Source organism: Trachurus trachurus (assembly GCF_905171665.1).
Source record: "Trachurus trachurus genome assembly, chromosome: 9".
In the NCBI taxonomy this organism is placed as follows: domain Eukaryota; kingdom Metazoa; phylum Chordata; class Actinopteri; order Carangiformes; family Carangidae; genus Trachurus; species Trachurus trachurus.
The window spans coordinates 26,779,222-26,800,935 of record NC_139895.1 but is presented as its reverse complement, the minus strand read 5'-3'; the positions used below and the strand labels follow the sequence as shown (position 1 = coordinate 26,800,935).

Sequence of the window (21,714 nt, the reverse complement as noted above, 5' to 3'; positions counted from 1 at the left end):
TCCCCAAACAAACACTACCTTCAAACTGTGCCTCGCACTTTTGAACCCAAATAAAAGACAGAAAAGTTCCTAAACATGTTTATTTCCATCACTGGACTCCTCAGTTTTGTTGTCTTATTTACAGCTTCTATGACTTCTGCGTGGCTAATCTGATTCCTGATCAGTTGTTAACGGTTTTGCGATCTGTCAACGCCCACCTCCTGCATTGTCCAATCAGCGACGCGCTGTGAAAACTGACAGAGAAATGAGCCAATCAGGCGCTGCTTTGTAGCGTATGGGTGGAAACTGGTAACATCAGGGAAGTGAACTGTTTAACTTGGCGGAGGAGGCAAAGCAAAGAAAAGCGTTTTTATAAAAGCTTCTTACAGGAATTAGTGGCAGCGCGGTAATGTACCGGTGGGGTTGTAACGTCACAGGCTACTGCTAGCGTTAAGTTGTTGTTGACTCAACTCCGGTGTTATTAGAGGCTTTGATATAGCGTTACGGAGAGGAGGGAGAAGTATTACGACATCAACCTGAGCTTCCTGAACCGAAGTCAAGCTAGGTAACCTAACGTTAAACCCCCCGCCGCAGCAGAGGACGTCGGAGGTGAAAAACACAGCTCGGGAAAAGGATAACCAACAACTTGAGACGTTATCGGCTACTCTTGTAAGACAGCCCGCGTTAAGTTTTGGCACGTCTTGACAGCGTTGCGCCATGTCTCTGGCCGACCAGAGCCAGCAGTGGTTCCCGACCAGCGTCCAGGTAACGGTGCACCAGGCTCGGAACCTCCGCGTCAAGGGCAAGAGCGGCACCAACGATGCCTACGCCATCATCCAGGTGGCCAAAGACAAGTTCTCCACCTCTGTGGCTGAGAAATGTGTCGTTCCGGTGTGGAAAGAAGAGGCTTCGTTTGACCTGCCACTCTTCCACCCGGGAAACGCTGAACGCTGCACACTGTACATCATAGTGATGCACCGTGCCCAGGTGGGGCTTGACAAGTTTTTGGGTCAAGCTATGGTAAACTTGCTGGATCTCCATGACAACAAGTCCCGCACAAAGACAGAGTAAGTGACAACTGTTAATATAAGTGGGCCTAACGAAATCATGACTCAGTCATCTATAGTCTGCTTGTTACTCTGGCACTTTGGTGTGGGATTGTTTGCTGTGGTTAAGGGTTACAAAGGTTTCCACCAGAGTGATGGTTTTCTTTTCACATTCAGCTCCAAGCTCTACCTGAACAACATAACAAACCCAGGGAGTCCCAGCACACCACACCTGCACAGTGGAATTATAGTCCACCCACACAACCTTAGTATTAGTTCAAAGGTTAAGTATTGGTGCGCATTACATCATACAGTTAAGCAATCTAAGCAAACTTTGAATAAATAGGTAAACAAACAAATAATCTGTTGCTGTATCCCCCACACTTACACGTATGTCTATCATGAATTATACTTGAGCCAAGACAGACAGAAGTTCCTCAAACCTGTTCACATTTTTCCCTGAGTGATTGATAAGCAGACTATAAAGCAGCAAGTCTTTTAAAACAATTAGTTTCAACCTTGCCCTAATTTCACTATGTCTGATGACTGACTGCATTGTAATTGCTTTGGTTGGTTTGCCCACTTGTGTTATCTCTTTGAAGTGTTAAGTGAATTGAATTCTTCTTACCTGTCCTTTACTACATCACTTGGCTCAGTTTAAGAATATCTGAGATACCATAACACTAACAATACAGTTGTGGCTTTTGAACACCTACCTACCCCATCGTGTCTGTAACTGACACAGAAATCCAATGCTGATATAGATTTTGCCCAAAATATGAAACATTTTACTCCCTGTATTCAAACAGCTGCCGTAATTGAATTTTTTAAATATTTATTCAGTGATTACTTGACTCGGCACATGAATAAATAAAATAATGAATACAAAATTGAGCGGTCTTGTTCTGGCAATTGGCATTTGTGTACAAACATCAAACACCCAGCAATTAAAATGGGTCACAACAACACAACAACATTAAAACATGGACATGGCGATGGAGCCTCCCTCCCCTCCCTCTTCTTATCAGTGTTTCGGAGTGAAAACAGAAACCATGGAGTTGGTGGGAAAACAGGCAAAGATTATTCTAATCTCTTCTCTTCTGTCTTTCCTCTTTCTATTTGGCCACTCCTCAACGTTCAGTTGTGGCTATTACTTCATAAACTGGTGTGAAGCCAACTCACTGGCAGCTGTGCCTATATGTGGAATTCTTTTCTCACATTGCTGTTGTTCATCCGACACGTTCGTCAGGGTTTTTTCCTATTTTATTATATGTTTGTTCACGCCCAGACGGGTTAAATGAGTCAGGATGACATCTGTGGTTTGACGTGACATAGGTGCAACGTGGGTGTAATAGGACTCAAAAATAAAACATTGCATTAGTGTTGAATTAGGACACACACCCTCTTATGCAGGAGAGTTTTCAAAATAAACTGAGGGCTGGATATAGACTCAAACTTTTTCCCACAGGGCCAGATGCCGAATTCTGAGATGACCTTTGGTAAAGACTGAGTGAGCTGCTGATTATGAGTCCCAGTAATCACTCATACAAGGGCAGCCTTGATATGACGCTGGAATGACTTCATTCACTTCGTTATTGCACTATATTCTGCACCGTTGTATCTGAAGTGTTATCTTGTGTTTGCTCAGTTACATTTCAATGGTTGAAGTTCATTCCTTGTGCTTCCCTTTCAAAGTCTCACTCTTCTTGCTTGACCTGGTCCTTGTGTCTCAGTTATCATCCTGGGTATTGGATGTCGCATGTCGTCACCTGGAAGCGTGGTGTTAGATTTCTATCCTGCTTCCCTCTTGTGCTGGTACAGGGTGTGACACTGAGCACTTGTTGTTCTGCAGGACAGGAACTTTACAGTTGCCTCTTATACATCAGAGTTGTTAGAGATTGAAAATCAGGTTGTACTGCCAAAGTATGTGAGGTGATCAATGAGTGAAAATCATAAACATTCCCAAATCATCAGAAGATAAATAATTGATGTTCATTCAGAGGATTTATGTTGTATTACATGTAGGGAGTTATTCAGTTTAATTTGCGTATCATTTTCTTCCATTAGCTGATTAATAATTTGGTCTATAAAATGTCAGAAAACTGCCATCGATATCACTTTTTTCACAGAGTTCAAAGCGGCGTCCTCACATTGCTTATTTCGTCCATTCAGCTGTTGGCTTCCTTCTTAAAAAATACTTTAAAATGAATGGATTATCAAAATTGGAGATTTACTAAGTTATTATTTACCTAATGACTGTAGCTCAATGCTTATTTTGCACAGGGAAAAAAATTGTAATCTTAATCAGTTTTTTTTTTTTTTATAGATTCTGAGATGGATTGATGTGGTTAGATCCACAAATAACTTTATCATTGAGTAAGCTGCCAGTAGATCATTTGTTTGGTCGAAAAATGTTGAAAAATCACAAATGTACACAGGTCACAGTGAAAGTTTGGAATTTTTGCTTTTAAAATAACTCAAGCTGTTCATCATTACTATAATTACAGATACGTTTTCTGTCAGCTAGATCCTTTTAGCATCACATATTTTGGAGTAATGATACTGGACTAATTCCAGTTGGGTCAGAGCCAGTTTCTAATTTTTCAGAAACCCGAGCCATCGTATTTATTTTGTAAACACAGAGCAGAACAGTGGCACTAAAAATATCTCCCAATCCTCCAAACACATGGCTCATATTCACACAGCATGAGAGTCACCTCCTGTGAATTCAGACTTGATGTCAACTTTTCTCTAAGAACATTTCTAAATTGGATTTACTCTCCTGATAATTCTTTAAAAACATATTTTGGAGGAGTCTATTAATACATTAACTCTATTCAATGTACCTTGTTGTTATCTTATTGACCAAGTCCATTTTAGTGCCTACACCAAGATAAACACAGTCTCTCCTGTTAATCATTAAATGTGTTAGAGAAGTGCCCTTGACGGTTAACAGAGCGAACCTGTCCAGCAGGACCAGTGAGAGCGTGCATCAGGGGCACGGCTCTGTGTATCTAACTATCTATGCAGCAGACAGCACAGTGCATACTGTCCTTGTCAACCTTTTAATGACCATAACACTGCATTGTATTTTAAAGGGAGTACCCTTCCATAATTGACGTAAGCAAGAAGAGGACAACTGTCTTTTTTTGATTGGCTTGAGTCACGTGTAATCTCCTTGTTCTTTTTGTCAGCAGTTGTTTGACTTGGCATGCTCAGTTTAGGGTGGGAGAAGGAGAATGTTTGTACTGTAACTTTCATTACTTCACATACTGTACAGCACCTCCCTGCGTGTTTCAGAGTGTTTGAAAAATGTTGGTTTACTCCCTTGCTTGTTTCCTGGATGTTATCCCCAGCCTGCCTGGGGGTCTTCTTCATGACATGAAAATGAATGCTGAAGCAATAAACTCCATATAGACTGCAGTTATCTGCCTAGTTAATGTCACTCACGGCATCTCTTTTTTTTCAGTGATGGATATCTCATACAATGTTAGCCTGAACCTTATTAGGACCAGCGTACAGTGTTATTCCACAAAACGATCAAAAAGAATTCACACAGTGACCTTTAGCGTAAGTGAAACAGTCCGAGGGCTCTGCTGTGGAACAAAAGAGTTCAAAAGGGGAAAGGCTCGCTATAATGGGCACTTCTGCTACAGTGTTAGTACATCTAATAATAGCAAAGCTTCAATTATTTGAGCAGAAAGCATTGGTATGTAATTGCACTAATAGCTTGTTTTGGCAGGGTTTTGGACAGGGCTCTCCAGAACACTCCTACCCTTCCCTTGCAGACAATAAGTGCTGATCCTGTACAACAGAGTGGACGTTGGGTGGGGGTGGGGGGTATCTGAACAAAGCTGTAATTGTCAGGCTTTATCTGTGGTTGGCATGGTACTCCCAACAGGAACTGGAACAAGCCGTTCACTGGTTAATGACACCTATCAGTCTCAGGTGTACAGTAATGAGACTCAGCAGAATGATGGCAACAGATCTTGAGTGTTTGAAGTCAGAGCCATTAGATTTGTTTACAGCATGTTGTGTGTTACATTCAACCAGAAAATAGTGAAAAATGAAATTATTAAAGCCCACAACATCTCATGATTATGTACTTTTTCTGGCCAACAGTGCAAAACTCAGAAATATTTACTAAAAGTCAAATGCAAACAAAATCATCACACTCAAAAGGCAAACCTAAATTAGTGTTTGCAAGTTTGGTTTAGTGATACTGTAAAGGATCAAAACTGACGCTGACCAACTGATCCATTAAGAATATTCTGCTCTTGTGCCTAACTTTAGCAAAATGACCTAAATACGCTGGTAATTTAAGATCATTAACTCTATTTTTAAATCAGTCCATTATTTGATAAGTTAATTAACCTCATTATGTACATAGCTCAAAAGAAAGGATATTAAGTGTTCTTGATTAATTCTCTATCAAATAGCCGTTCTTTTTTTTATGTTACTAAAATCTCTATCTGACAAATCAGTAATTTACCACTGTTTGGTGGTAACATAACATTTATGAATCTTGCTGAATGGTATTTTAAACATCTGATTATACTTTTTCTCTTTTTTTCATTTGCAGTTGGTTCAAGCTGGTGGACAAGACGGGAAAAGAAGACAAGGTGCGAGGGGAGGTGCTGCTAGACATACACTTCATGAGGAACAACATGTCAGCTAGCATGTTTGACCTTTCCATGCAGGACAAGCCGCGCTCCCGCATCTCCAAGCTAAAAGACAAAGTCCGTGGGAAGAAAAAGGACAGCTTCTCTGACTCTGCTTCAGCTATCGTTCCCTCTGTCAGCAATGTCCTCACTGACAGCGAGGGAGAGGCCGATGCACAGTCGCTCAATCAATCTCCAGGAGTGAAAAAGAAATCAAAGCTCAAAAACCTTTTTGCCCCCAAGTCAAACTTGCAGCGCAACATCTCTCAGTCCATGTCTACACTGGGAACTCTTCCCGAGAAGAACTCATCTCTCAGTGGCAGCCGTTCATCTGGACTCAATATAGACTCTCCTGAAGGTAAATTACGTTTCTTTGCTCTGTTTGAACTGTATGTTGACAGCTTTGCTTGGCCTCTGTTGCACTTCTTGTTGAATAATGGGGTTTTGCATGTCAACAATGACATCACTCTTCCCTGTCTCTCCTCCCACAGTAAAAAAGAAATTCAAATTTCTGGGCCACAAGCGAACTGGCAGCTCTGACAGCAAGGTGTCTCAGGGTCCTTTCTCCCTACTGGGTCGCTCCAAGCAAAGCAACAGTGACCTGAACAACCTGTGCATCAACGGCAGCCATGTGTACACGGAGGAGACAGAGAAGAGTGGATCTACACTCAGCCTGAACAGCTCAGGCCAAGGGTCTTTGGAGGATGTCCGCAAACACACCTCCGATGCCTCTGCAGATTCCCTTAAAAGCGCACCTGTTCCTGTCTACAGGCGTGAGTCGACAGATAGAGCTATACTGGAGCAACAGCGCCATCAAGAGGAGGAGGAGAGAAGGCAGGCAGAAGAGAGGCGCGCAGCAGAAACAAAGAGGCTGGAGGAAGAGGAGAAACACAGGGCAGAGGCCAGAAGAGTCCAGGAAGAGCAGGAGCGCAGATACCAAGAGGAACAGGAAAGGAAGAGACGCTTAATCGAGGATGAGGCAAGGAGGAAGAAACAGAAAGAGGAGGAAGAAGAGATAAGAAAGCAAGAGGAAGAGCGCAGGATAGAGAATCAGAGGCTCGAGGAGGAGCGGAGCAAAGCAGAGGAACAGAAACGACAGGAAGAGGCCTCCATGAGCGACAGGCTGTCGTCCCTGTTTGGAATGATCAGAAAGAAGGAGGAGAAAAAAGAGGAGTCGTCTGCTCCTGCACCTGCCCCTCGCAGTGACTTTGAGGACATTTCCCTCAGTTCAGATCTTAAAGTTGCCAGCAATGAAAACCCAAATGATCACAAAACCACCCACAACCCACAACCCCCCTCTGGCGTGGTCCTCCCCAACCGCACTGCTGCAGTCAAACCCAGGTAGGCTGCCTTCTCAATTTGCATCACATGCACACTGTTAATATATTGTTACGTAATGATGCTTCTGTTATGTCACTGCTGTGATGATGTGGATCTTATTATTTGCATGTGGTCACACTGTTTTTGGACTTGCATGACTGGAGTACCCACTTTCACTTTTTGGCGGTTTAATGTTGTTTAATGAATGATTAAAGTAAAACAAATAAATAGTGCTGCTCCTGTACAACAGCAACAGATCCTGCATTTATGCTTATTATGTAGAGAAGAGGCACATGATCACTTAAAAATGATATTCACCTAAACCTAAACGTTTGTTACTGATCGTTCAGTTTCATCCTGTCTGTTTCCACCGAAACTTGCCGTCACTGAATTTCAGAGCTTGCTTTCCTGTTTCTGTTCATGTTGATCCTCAGGAACCCTCCAACTGTCTTGAATTACAAAAAACTTTGACCTCTCTAAAGTATTTGACTGAACCTGATTGACCAGTTTGGCGTCTACACAGATGAGAGTCTGGGTGTGGCTTGTGTTGGGGAAGATGTTGTGGAGCAGGTTGTGTGTGACTCAGTTCATACGGAGTCTTTGAGCTGTAGGATGACTTTGTGCAGGTCTCAAGTGTTTGGACCGTGCTTCTTGGTGTAAAAAGTTACTTGTGGACTGGATTGGACTGGATTCTTTTTTTTTTAATTTCTGAATCATAATGGTAAGGGCCATGTGTTTGCTATTGTCAGTATTACAGTGGCCTAGTTTACATGAAGTATTCTATGTGGCAGATAGTTTCCATAGTATTTATAGGTGTTTATATAATCTTATGTATTGATGTCATGCGGAAAAACCTTGAACCTAAGAATGTTTCTATTGTCGTCTCTACTTATTAGAATTTCTTAATGTGAAATAGTCACAGCTAAAAATAGAAACATTCATCACAAGACATTTGAACGTCAGAGGTTTTGTTTGTAGGTTGCCGATCAACAACAGTAGACCATTTTATGAACAAATGAATTTGTCATATTCAGTGTCAGCCTTTAAAGTATGTTATCACGGACGTATTGTCAGTTTATAGACTTATAATATCATATTGAAAAATGTAGTTTACGTGAGGTTGATGGGAATTGTATAGGTCTGTGTTGAGAGACGTGTTGACCTGTGAGATGCTAGTTAAACTGGTGATGGGTTGTACATTGGTGTAAGTGACTCCAGTAATGTGATGGTCACACTGACCTGTAGGCCTTTGTTCTCACTCCTTGGCAGATTGTCTGAGCCCGCTGACTGCCAAACCCCCAGTCAGCTGTGTCCTTCCCCAGCCACCTCTGACTCCACCTTCTCTAGTGTCCCATCTGAATCCCCTGATCGTTTCTCCAACCTCCACTCATCTTTGGCTCCGCCAAATTTAAGTCGAAGCCTGTCTGGTTCCTCCCGTGGCAGCGCCGAGAATTTGTCATCTGTGGAGTCTGAGGGATCTTTGCCCACCATGGAAGAGAAGAAAAGGAGAGCCCCCTTGCCACCCTCATATCTCGTGTCTGGGACTGAAGCTGGAGGAAGTCACGGTTCTGTCAGAGAGATCAATAACCCTGCATACGTAGAAGCAGATGGATCACAGAAAGGCAAAAGAATGTCCGTCCCACTTCCTGATTACGAAACCCTCTTTCCCCAGAAAAGGCACGGGGTGCTAGGGCACACTCGATGGGACCATATAATTGCTGAGGTCAATCAGAAACATCGCGACACTTCACCTGGACCTGATCTTCTAGGTCCAGAGATGAGTGTAGATGGCCCAGAGGAATATCACCCAAGTCCAAGGACCGTATCATTAGAGAGTTCTACTACCAGGCGTTATCAAACACAACCTCTGGAGACCAAACCTGTATCAACAAAAAAAATAGCTGCCCCAGCTCCCCCTAAACCGGTCACATCTTCACAAACTCAGCCAGCAGCCGATACAAGTCAAAGCCTGGAAATTGCCCACCATTTGAGACCTGGTCCATTTGGAGCCCCAGGACCTGTTAATACTGACATCTCAGGCAGAGAAAATCTCTCAGAGATGTCCAGGGATGGAGTGAAGAAGGCATTGCTGCCACCTTCAGTAACACATGCATCCCGACCAACCAGTCAAATGGATACAACTCCACAACCCACAGCCAAACCTAGACAGAGGGTTAATGCGAATGAGTCGACACAGCAGAATGAGTCTGCGCTATTTAGTCAAAGTGTGAGTAGCATGGACAGAAAGGGTGGACAGGCAAATGACAACTTTGTGGAGTTTGACTCATTGTCCAGTACTGAGCGTCTTTCCAAAGACCGATGGGCATATCAGAAGCAGAACCAAGACGTCAGCAACTCCTTTGCCGGCAACGTGAAGAAAGAGCCGAAACCTCAAGATCCAGGAATGACAACGGATGATCTTGATAAAATATTCAATCAAGAGAAGCCAGCTGATCCATTTGCAAGTTTTAATAGCAGTGGTTCAAACGGACACAGTGAGTACAAGAAAAAAAGTGATGATTCGAAGGAAGCAGATTTTCATGCTTTCCAGAGAAGGAATTCACAGAGACAAAGACGTTCCCTTCAGTCAAGAACTCACCCGGATAATAAAAGTTTCAAGTCTCAACAAGAACCAGCATCTAAAGACGAAACAACCACAGCCCCGGCTAATCAAAGCCTCTCCGCAAGAAATATCACGAACCAGTCGGTTGCACTTCAGCCTCAAGCTGATGTGAAAACACAAAGCAATTTCTTTGTCGAAAAGGATCCATTTGCAGCTGAACCGTTTGCTGTGCCCACTGCTTTGGCTTCCTCAGAGCCCCTGCAGGGAGTTATGGAGGAACCAGCAGGAAGTATGTCGGGGGGAAAGACACCTTTGCAAGCATGGGTCTCACCGTCTGAGACTCAGCCTGTCAGTGCTCAGAATAGCAATGGAGGTGGGCTAGCCTTTGCTCCACGCAGGTGAGATTGAAGAGGCCACTCACAAATAGTGTTTATTTGGATTTGCATAAAGCTGCTGCTGTTGTACTGGGAGGCATTTGAGGTGTCGGGATTGATCTTGGGTGTGACTGACGGCGTGTGATTTCTTGGGTTAAATTCCTCACAATGATTTTAACACCATGTCTACACATTAATCACAGTGGAATGATTTGGAAGATTTGTAATGCAACAGATGAAAATGTTCAATGATTAACCCCTGCTGTTATGTTTTTCTTTATTTCCTGTTGAGTTTGTACAAATTATTGTGACTTGCTTGCAGTGATCTTTTGAGGGCTTTATAATAACATATTCACTTTCCTTACAGGCCTCATCCTGTGAAGCCTCTGACCTCAGTTGAGAGCCAGCATGCAACCAGTGGCCAAGCTGTGAAAGAGATTAAGGTCTGGGACAACACACCAGGGAAGATTAAGGTACTGTCTTGACATAAATGACACTGAGGGTGTAAAGTAAACAGATTTGACATGTAGCCTTATAGCAAGTTAATTAGATTTTTCTGTTGTGGGCATTACATAATATAAGAAAATGTTTGCAAGTAGTGTTTTTTGAGTTAAATTTAGATAATAACATGACTAAATGATGTAATCAGTTGCAGTTAGCAGCACTTGCAATGTGATTGGTCTTCCTCATTTAGAAGCTTTGGGCAGTCGACTCAAAAATGTAGTCAAAAGTTTTATTTTTGACCACAGACATGGCAGGTTTACAAAAACTGATTTCAAGGAAAAGCAGACTTGCCATGTCTTTCAACTCAGCAGATGGAGTTTTTCTCACTGGTTAACAAGTGAGAATAACTCCATCTGCTCAGAAAAAGATTTGACGGAAAGCTGAAGAAAAGTGTAATTCAGACCAACTTATATGACTTTTTTTAAATCTTTTTTCGCACATCTGAAAAAGCCATTTCATATTTTTTTACTTTCTGGGGAAAAACTATGTGAACTTTAATAAATGAAGCAGTGTTCAGAAGGCAAGCACTGTATTAACTTTGGTCATGTCCCTCAGGTGGCAGACTCAGGTCAAAGTGGACCGTACACTCAGTTGACCCAGGAAGAGTTGATCACGCTGGTGGTGAAGCAGCAGACAGACCTGTCCAAGAAGGACGCCAAGATTGTTGAGCTCGAGGAGTACATTGATCACCTGGTGCTCCGCGTCATAGAGGAAAAACCCAGTATCCTGCAAACCATCCAACCTATCAAGCAAGTGTAGGGTTACAACTGCAGAAAGGGGAGTGACACACTTAAGAATTCAGTTTTGTTTCCTGTGTGAGTTTGTCCTGTTGTCACTGTATACTGAGAGACACAATCTCTATGAAGGTCTTTGAGCATATGCACTTTTTGAGTTTCAGAGCCAAATTCATTTGTGAATGCTGGAAAATTGCCTCTGAACTAATAACATGTGGTGATGACTTAATAACAAGCAAGTAAAAATCTTTATATAAGCAGATTAATGTATTTGTTTTGACACTAAGGTACTGGAATTTGCTTTAGAAAAAACTTAATACATGAAAAATATATTCAACATCTTGATTTGTGTACTACATCTTATGACACTCTGTGTTGAACTTTATTTAACATACATAAAATGCATAGAAAAGTATAGTTTTCTTAAACAAACAATTTTCTGGCCTTTTTTTACTCTTTACACTGGGCTTTTTTCTGTAACTTACTACTTTGTGATGCATGACCACATACATACTTATACATACATAACCTTGCAGTGCATTACTGTCGATAGCAACTATGAACTCTGACCTTACCAGCTAAGTGAAGATTACGAATGTTTATATATAACAAGTGCACATTGACTTTTTCCTCCACCACTTAAGTCTTATTTTTATCATTATTACTATTTTTACACTGATCCTTTAGACTAGCATTTATTTTCACACAGTTAACATTCCTCACCTGTTTTACTCACCACAGTTGAATGTCAGCTGGTCATCCAGTCCTTAAAACAGATGCTGTGCCTACTTTTGCTTCAAAGAGGTGTTATTTAGAAAACCAGCAATTAATAATAGCAAATATGTACTGTACATTCTTTGAATCAATCACACATCAGATAAATACATTTTTCCTTTATGTGGTTGCAATGTAGCCTGTGCACATAGATGAAAATAAAATATTATGCAAGCAATATGGATAGAATCGAACTATTCTAATAATAATGTAAGATTTCAATCACTGTGATGTTTGTGTTGTATTTATAAAATAAAAACTAAGGGATGATCAAAAACAAATCATCAGAGGAATAGTAAATGATTCACTATCGGTAATAACCAGCCTTGTCTTTGTATTTAAACTACACTAATGAATGAAAGCTACATCTATGCCTTTACATGATTATACCGTTTGATGTCTTGGCAGAAATTATAGCAATATTAATCGTGAGAATGTACAGACATGTGCCTTCAAAACCTTTTTCATGACTTCTGTGTTTGCTGGATGGAGAGCTGTCGGCTACCTCTCTTTTTCTGCAGAATGTTCAGCCTGATGTGTAGTGTCTGTCTGACATGATAATAAAACTACAATCAATGTAAAACTGCTGAAAGAAGTGATGCTGAGCAAAATGTGGTTTTATTTGAAATAAAGACACTAATTATTTCACCAGATTTCTGTTTCTGCGACTACTTACAATAATTTAATGTACATTAGGGAAAAAAATAAAATCTACATGTGTAAGTAAAATATATTATTGGCATAATTATTTAAACTTTCAATCAAACTATGCATAACTTCACTTGTGGCCTTGTGCTCTTTTTGTTGTGTCTTTTACTCCATTTCCTGCAGGTTTGTGTTATGTTTATTAATCATTGTGTATTGTAATAACAAAACAGTAGGATATGTACACACACACACCTACAGGTACAGTAATGTCTAAAGCTTCTAAGTTTGTAGCTCACTGCTCTCTCCCATCGACCTCAATTATTGCCCAAAAACTATTAAAAACACATCAGTAAGGGAGACATAATGACACATTATGAACATGAACATTTTTATCCCCAATCAATCCCACATACATTATCCTGCTGCCACCAGATCTGTAGCAGAAAATAGTCTCCACCAAATTCATATTTCACTCCTACTTGTGTGATGTGTGCTGAAAACGGCAGTGACCTGATTCTAGTAAAATAATTCAAACATTTTCTCATCTTTTTATATTATTTCAATTTTAATTAAAGTGTACGATATTTGCAATCCAGTTAGAGCTCTGCCTCAGAGTGGGCTCAGTGATGCGAGCCAAAGGCCAGACCGATTAATGCAGTGTTGCTTTGCATTTTCTACTGATAATGCAGAAATTGATCAACATTATCACTCAGTCAGTATCTTCATCAGGCCAAATATATATATATACATATATATATATATATATTTTTTTTTTTTTTTTTTTTTTTTCTTTTCCTATTTCAACAAATAGATCACACTTTTGAAATGAACTGATGTGGAAGACACATGGTCAATCTATTATGTTTGGGACTAAAGGGGAACTCATCTGCACTTGTCTTAACCAGTGTTGGGCATGTTGTGGAGCCTGCCTGTGTGGAGGGATACTGAGTGAGTTGGTTAGTTCCAGATATACGTCTAACGTACACTTTAACGCCTGAATTTATTATTAATTTAATAATGGGACTTCTTGAGTCAAGTAACAGCACATTTTATTGTCAGTAACGGTAACGGCATTGTAAACAGCAACATTTTTTGATTAATCGTTACTGAAAAAAGTAGCGCCTTTCAGTGGTGTGCACAGGGGGGTGGCATGGGGGGCACTTGCCTTTTTTGGCTCCAGAGGAAGCTGCTCACAATCTGCCTGTGGCTTGACTGTGTTTAAAGACAAAGTTAAACAAGACAAAGTTTAAAAAAAAAAAAAAAAAATCTTTGGGTGTGAGAGCAGTGAGCTTATCAGCTTGCTCCCTCCAGCAGCTTCAGGCTACATTTAGAAACCCAATTCAAATGGCACTGTGGGTAGGCTCCAGGATATGACCAGAAACAAGATGGTATCTCTGATTTTGTTGCATCATTCTTTTTCCAGCTCTACTGTGAAAGCCACAATGCTAAATCAGTAGAATATGAAAACATCACATTAAACTTCAATGTGGCTACCTTGAGTGAAGGCGAGGACACTTGTACAGACTAGAGAATCCTACTTATCTAAATCTAACTAAATCTGTGTCACCTACTCTACTGTCCAGAGAATTAAAAACTAAACAACACAGAACTAAAACACAGGAGCTTCACAGGACCACGCTGGCTGTAGCGCAGTTATTGGCCGAGATGCCAATACGACGACGGCATGTGAACATTTTGCGGAGCTCCGCACGGAAACGGTCGTGCAGCCAGGCGTACAGGAAGGGGTTGCAGCAGGATGAGCTCATTGCACACAGGTGACAGAGCAGCTGGATGAGCAGGAAGTACCGCTTATCAATCATGTCAATGTCAATATCACGCAGAACATTGAAGACACTGATGGGCAACCAGCAGATGCCAAACGCTGCCACCACCAGGCTCACCAAGCGGAAGGTCTTGCGTTTGCGCATGCGCTGAGCCTCCGCCTGGCTCTGGGTGTGGTGGCCAGGTACCACACAGTTCCGCAGTTTGACAGAGATGCACAGGTAAGAGATGCAGAGAGCGGACAGGGGCAGAACGTAGGTGATGAAGAGAGTGCTGTAGGCGTAAGCCAGACGCTCCCTCTCCTGGCCCATCCAGAACTCCTCGCAGATGGTGAAGCCCTCATTCTTAAAGTCCACATGGTAGGTGTGAGCCACAGCTGGAGCCACCAAGCCACAGGACAGCAGCCACATCCCAGACAGAAGGTAGGTGCAGGCCAAGACTGAGATGCGCTTTTTCAGAGGGTGAACTGTGGCGTAGTACCTGAGCGGAGGGAGAGGAGAGGACAGGATGGATTAGATTTAATTTATTATCCATCTAGCTACGGGGGGGTCAGTGCTGTATTATAAAATCATGATTATTCAAATGTGTATTCAGGGTCAACAAACAAAGCAGCCTTTGGTGTCCTTGCATTGCACAGCTTGTTATCGAGAGCACAAAACCTTCAGGACCGGGGGAAAATGTATCAATCATATTATCTGATAATTCCTGTCATCCTTCATACAGTTAGATTTACATTTGAAGAAACCAGAAGGATGAGATTAGTGCACAGTATCTGGTAGCAGCTGTAGGGGACCTGATGTGTAGTATGGGCTGCCGTGAAAGAAATGATATAACCCTTTTAAAGAGATAAATAATGAATTCCAGTGGCATCTCAGGTCTCTGCTTACTTTCATTAGAAGCTGTTAACCTTGAAACTTCTTGTGTTTAGCCCTCTAAAAGAAATACTCCTGGATTTGTATTATTGATGACAATTTAAGGGAAAGTGTCTCAGAACAATGTTATTTGCCTGTAGGCTCAATACATTCCTGGAAATTCAGCTTGTGACTCAAAGCATTCACATCAGCCACTGCAATTTGGTGCAATTTTCGTGGAGATGGTGACTTTCATTGTGAGGCATAATGCACCACATTAGTGATACATTCAAGTGAAGCACTATGCTTATGCTTCCTTTCCTTTTATGACTCACCTGTCCACACCAATGGCAGTGAGAGTGAAAACTGACACGTACACCGTCACAGGCTGGATGAGGTACACCAGGTAGCACATGAAACGCCCAAAGACCCAGCCATGGGGGTTGAAGGCATAGGCCAGTGTGAAGGGCACACATGTAGCACACATCAGCATGTCAGAGAAGGCCAGGTTCCCAATGAAAAAGTTGGTGACGTTGTGCATCTTGCGAGTGCGGCAGATGACATAGAGGAGCAGGTAGTTGCCGAACACGCCCACCAGAGCCACCAGAGTGTAGCAGGGAATGATGAGCAGCTTGAAGGACTGCAGCAGCTCCACACCCACAAACTGAGGGCTGCGCTTGGAGGAACTGTTCTGCAGCGCCACCTCAAAGACCTGACCAGTGTCATTTCCATTCACGTCATGCATCACACATGGGGGGGTGAGCTCAGCCGCCCAGCCACTGCCTGTGCCCTCCATCCCAGAAGGCTGAATCTGAATCTGGAGGGATGACATTTTGATTACAATAAACTACAGTGCATGCATTCAGCAGCATGCACAGTGAAAGTACTGACAAGCCCAGCATATGCTCAACGATGTGAACCTCAATCCCTGTAGAGACGTTCATCCTGTGCCGTTGCAGTTGATATTTTTATTCTGTGTAACTGCAGAAAAACTGCATTTCAACGAGTCATTTCATCTATCCAATTATAATTGTTTTTTACTAATCCTTTGTGATAATGCATTTCTCTACGTCGCTCCAGAGAGAGCAATCACTGTGCTGACAGAGGTTTCCTTTTATTAGAATACAGTAGAGTTTCCTTGACTAATTGGAAGTGTTTCTATCATTCTCTTTGAAGTCCATAAGGAGGGAGGTTTATTGCTGCACTTCTACCGAGAAGTACAGCTCTCCTCATGAGCCTGGTGCCTTTAGTTATTTCAATACAAACAGTGAATATTAAAGCCAATGCTAAGTGTGTGACTCAGACCTGCTTTGGAATATATACATGGACAAATGTGCCGCAAAGGAGGCTTTGCTTCCAACCACATAACTTCATTTCAAAAGATACAATATGGCAATATAACAGCATGACAACAACATAATGAACACTGTGGGTATAATGTAGTCACTCAGCAGTAACATATGGGGCAAAAACTTGATTTTGTTAATAATTCTAGTCAAGTTCAAAAGTAGTGTTCAAATGGAAAGTGATTTAAAATATAATAATAATAATAATAATAATAATAATAATAATAATAATAATAATAATAATAATAATAATAATAATAATAAAACATTAATCTTAGGGGTAAGTGTTCACCAAATAAAAACAAAGAATAGTATTGATAGAATATTGTGATTTCAGAATAATCAAATCATAATCAAAACCCATAATTAAAGCCTGAGACGTCCTCTGGTATCACGCAGACATAACAGCATCTAGAGGATTTTTTTTTGTTTTGTTACACTGCTGTATCCCTTCTGCCCAGAAGAATGAATATATACTGAGACAGTAAGCATGAGGGACATTATATTATAAGGCATTAAAAATATCAACCTGCGATGCCAAAAGAGAAACTACAGAAAAAAGTCTGTTCTGAACGTACCAAGGTCATATATCGACACATCAATAATCCTTCATAATTACAACCTGGACAAACTTTTAAGAATTCTCAGAGGAAAAAATAATTTTAAATAGTTTGCAGTGGCACAGAATTGATGCATGTTTGCATCATTTACATTTTTGTCTTTTCTCTTCAAATGGTTGCTGACTGTGCTGACTTTTAGTTGGGCTTAACTATAGGCTATTTACCTCGCACGCCAATCTCGCATCAGGAATTAAAGAAAAAATAAAATCGCACACCTACCGTATTTGTTGTCCTCAGTTTTCAGCGACAGGATATCAATGCAGGAGAGATCTGGCGCCGAGTCTCTGTGCGCCTCTGGAGAGATGCGCGCCTCTCTCACACAAAAGGGACGCGGAGCAGCATTGAAGCCACGCATCAACACGCTGAACTTATATTCACTCCATGTACCAGTATTGATTTGTTTTGTAATTACTGATGTGACAGTCGTCGACTCGTTAAGAGATATAACTCGCTTGTTGCCAGGCGATCAACAGGTGGAGCCAGGCTGACGAGACCGGCTCGATCTATATTTTATATATAAATATATATGTGTGCCTTAAACTTGACTGATGTTGTGATGTATGAAGACGCTTCTGAGACGAGGATGATAATTTATCCTGACAGCCTCAATTCAGGTTCAATTCTCTTGCACGAGTTATCATCGTGACAGAGTAAAGAGAGTTGAGTTTGCTACTTTTTTCTTTCTGCATTTATTTCCTCTCCATGTGTGCTCATCAGAACAACGTATCCCTCACTGATGAAGCTTAGTTTTTCAGACAGAGAAATACAGAACAACAATGAGGTCTTGTGTGTTGTAGATACAGTGTCAGTGATAGGTTTTTATGCTGTCTGTCTCTGATTATTGCAGCAGAGGTCATGGCCACAGTGGTTGTTTGAACTGTCACCCTCCACCGGTCACAAATATTTGTAAAAGGGGCTGAGGGGCAGACTGATAAGGAGATGACACGCTGTGATGTGTGAATGTTGAGTGGCCTTTTGTGAGGAGACTCTGTAGGTGGTGTTTCACCTTAAACTGGCTCTGTTTGTCTAAAACAAGCCAGCAGCAGCCACAGACCAAACAATCAATGCAACATGCAGGAATCAGTGGACTGATTCTGAATCAATAGCCTGGTGTGAAGCCAGATGAGCAGGAGATTTGGACATGGCGTATGCAGTGGAAGTTGTATTCCCAGTGTGTCTGATGCGTCGGTGCATTCATTTAAAGTTGGTTGTATTCAACAGAGGTTAACTCTCTCCACTCTTCCCGTGTCATGCAGCCACTCACAGCTCAGTCCCCTGTCAGCAGGATCTGTTAAGGCAGAATTTATACTTAGAGCTATTGTAAGATGTCAAAACTGATCAGAAAATATGTAGAAATACATTCTGAAATTCAAATGACAGTTTACACTTTAACTTTCTCCCTGAATTGTTTCATATGTCATTTAAGTCCAGAAATCAGTCCAGGAAGGTGTAAATTTATCTCTTGTCTGAACCAAAGTCTTCTTCAAAAACTTTGTGGAAATATTAATGATAGAGAAAGAATTTCTTTTATGAAGCAAGTAGGCTAACACAAGATAACATGACAGAGGAAATTTACAGCAAGACAGCACCTACTCTGTCATTGTTGAAAAGACTATTTCAGCTCTCCTTAGATTCTTCAGGTGAGCTTCAATGAAGCCGAATGGTCCTTTACTAAAGGTCAATAGCAGACACTTCATAAGATGCTGCTGAACAAGCTCTCAGTCGAACATTTTGCAAAAAGCCCAGGGACAGAGTTAATTTTCCTGACACTGGAAATCAATTACTTCTGTCATTTTACAGACACACATGTGATTCTATTCATTCATTTATGTAATTGTGACAAAAACGATCTTGCCTGTGGAAAATGTTTCCATTGTCCATGCCACTCAAGGGCTTTGTAGCCTATTGCTCAGCCTGCTGTTCATTGTGATATTTCTCTTACTTTCTAGAGGAGTTTTTTGGGGGGAAATTGCGTTTTTCTTTTTCTTTTTGCTTCATTTATCCTCTGAAGTAAGTATGATGTAGAAACTTGGTTAGTAGGTGGTTTTGAAAAATCATTAACTGATTTAAATCAATAGTACGCCACAATGCTCTCTGGATTCATATAACATATTGTAAGATTTCCTGGAAATATTTATGTTATAACCAAAAGGCAAGCAGTATCTCTCCCCTGTTTACAGTCCTAGTTAGTTCAGTTTCCATGGTAATATTTGTATTTAGATTGCTGTCTTTATTCATGCATGCAGGGATAACTAAAGGTGAAATAATGGGATGTGTGTCAACAACTTATCCAAACTTGAAACCTGTGATGTGACTAACACTGTGTACATGTAAGTATGCTCAGATGCAAATCAAAGCGCTCCAGACAGCGTCTAATGGCTCCGAGCCTGTATGATGGTGGATGTTGATTATCCTCTTTGTTCACCTTAGGTCACTGAAATGAAAAGAGCGAGCACACTGCCTCCATTAAATACCTTGTCGCCACCTGTTTCCCAGAACTAAACATCATGCAGTGACATTACTGGCTGATCTACAAATGAAAAGAGGGCTCCGGACAATATAAAGTTAGTCAGATGATCATGTTTTGTTTCTTTTAAAACATAGTGTTTTTCTAAAACTAAATAAGAAATAATGCTAGTTTTGTAATGCTGCATTACTGCCACACACAGGTGCACAAAAGATTAGAGGATTTCTTAATGATGTTTCCAGATGCACAATCATTCACTCTATGAAGTATTCACAGTGTTTGAAAATGTTTCTTAGCTGAGTGAAAAGGAAATCCTCCCAAAAATATTATTTGGAAAGATCTCAAATAATTCAATAGAAATAAAAAAATATATATTTAGATGAAAGGTAACTCACTCAATAAAGACCCAATCTTTATTTATTTTAGTGCTCCAATTAAGAATAGTTTGGTGTTAGTCAGATCTGAATCACGGTTACTAAAAGTGCAGAATGAATCTGGCTGATGTGTAATATCTAAGACACAGTGGTCATACATGTACAGTATATTGACAGTGATGTTTGAAAGGAAACAAGAAAAAGCAAAGAAATGCATCAAGTCTCTGGCTGGAAAATGGTTCATGTTTTCACAAGAATGCATCAAAATCACTTGAAAGAAGCATAGACATTTGTGATGATGTTTTGGTCAAGGTTGTTTACTTAGCGGGCACAGTTGAATTATTAACTACTGTGTACAGACCGTGTATTTTCAGTACATTTGTGATCTATTTTTCTGACTACTGTTGCACACAGTAACTCAAAGGAAATTGCGAAGCATGTTTTCTGTTTTGAATGCAGTACTGTATATGACTGCTTACCTGAGGCTTTTCCCTCCAGGCTTCCTCTGGGCCACAAACAAGCTCTTGGTTCATCTAATATCATCTACAGATCATGTCTCTACTGTCCAGTATATGTAGCCACATATACTGTGCCCTTTTACAAACATCAAACTAGAGACCCTCACTGAAGACTTCATTAAAGTACAGGAAGACTCACACCCATTAATTACACATATACAGTATCTCCACTACAGTACATTTGACACATGGTTATATAGGTACAGTACTGGTATAATGACTTTCCTGCAGGGGGTTTGATGAGAAGATTGTTACCACTCTATTTGTCTGTTTAATATGCTACAGCAGCAGCATGTGATCTTAACATAGCATAAATTTAAAGCAGAAGTAAGCGATCCGGTCGTTTGGGCTAATGCTGCGTTCCAGGCAGGCTTGTGAAACTGTAAGTTACAGCTTCACGTCACGACTTACGACTTTGTAGCGTTCCAGGCAACCCGTAAGGCCGTAACTCGTGTTTTTCCGACCTGTTGCACCTGTTTTACCTGTGAAAGTGCACTATAACGGCCACTCGTAACTTCCGACCCGTGAACTCGTACCAGATCGAACTGGTACGACTTCACAGGTCGGAAAAACACGAGTTACGGGTTGCCTTGAACGCACCATAACTTCTTGTCAGCCGATGGAGTTAGCAGCCCCCGCCCTCGTCATGGATCTATTGGTCCTCGTCCTTACGTCACCACATTCACGCGCATCCCTTGGCTGCACACACAGCCCTTCATGCCGTTCTCTCTCCTCATTGGATAAAATTTGTAGGATACAAGAAAAGTCTTCTCCTCGGCTTGCAGCAGAGCAGAGTGACTGACAGACCCGTGTTTCAGACCAAACACTCTATGTAAGTGATTGCTGTCGGAAGATATAACTATTTAAGACTTATATTAACACAAAAATATCGCTTACTTCTGCTTTAATTCAGCTGAAAATTTGATGCAAGTGATGCACATCTGTACAGGTCAATGGGTTCGACCCTGTTCTCAACCAAAACCTGACACGGGTGGGTAAACTAGCTACTAGCAGGAATGGCAGTTGCAAAGTGATATTCTTACTATTTTTTCACAAGGTTTTGTATGGATTAAACTAAACAGATTAAACATGCTGCTCATGATCTTTAGAGGTGTCGGTTTACTGATTTTGTTTTGTTTTGCGTCTTGTCTCC

At 41.1% G+C, this 21,714-nt stretch overlaps 2 protein-coding genes across 3 annotated transcripts; one reads left to right on the top strand and one right to left on the bottom strand.

The window, feature by feature from the left end:
- The first annotated feature begins 291 nt into the window (after window positions 1-291).
- Window positions 292-11,598, top strand: rab11fip1a (RAB11 family interacting protein 1 (class I) a). Of its 2 annotated transcripts, XM_083979267.1 has the most exons (5): window positions 292-1,046; window positions 5,608-6,044; window positions 6,178-7,027; window positions 10,311-10,416; window positions 11,003-11,598. In XM_083979267.1, exons 1-5 carry the CDS (start codon window positions 697-699, stop codon window positions 11,204-11,206), a joined length of 1,947 nt encoding a protein of 648 aa, XP_083835393.1. In that variant the 5' UTR covers window positions 292-696; the 3' UTR covers window positions 11,207-11,598. The 2 variants fall into 2 exon arrangements, with proteins under 2 accessions (XP_083835393.1, XP_083835392.1); XM_083979266.1 differs by lacking the exons at window positions 10,311-10,416; window positions 11,003-11,598 and adding an exon at window positions 8,276-10,291.
- Window positions 11,599-14,228: 2,630 nt separating this feature from the next.
- prlhr2a (prolactin releasing hormone receptor 2a) lies at window positions 14,229-16,032 on the bottom strand (the record flags this gene model as incomplete). The annotated part of the gene is made up of 2 exons (XM_083979734.1): window positions 14,229-14,865; window positions 15,572-16,032. 2 exons carry the CDS (start codon window positions 16,030-16,032, stop codon window positions 14,229-14,231), a joined length of 1,098 nt encoding a protein of 365 aa, XP_083835860.1.
- Between the last annotated feature and the right edge of the window lie 5,682 nt (window positions 16,033-21,714).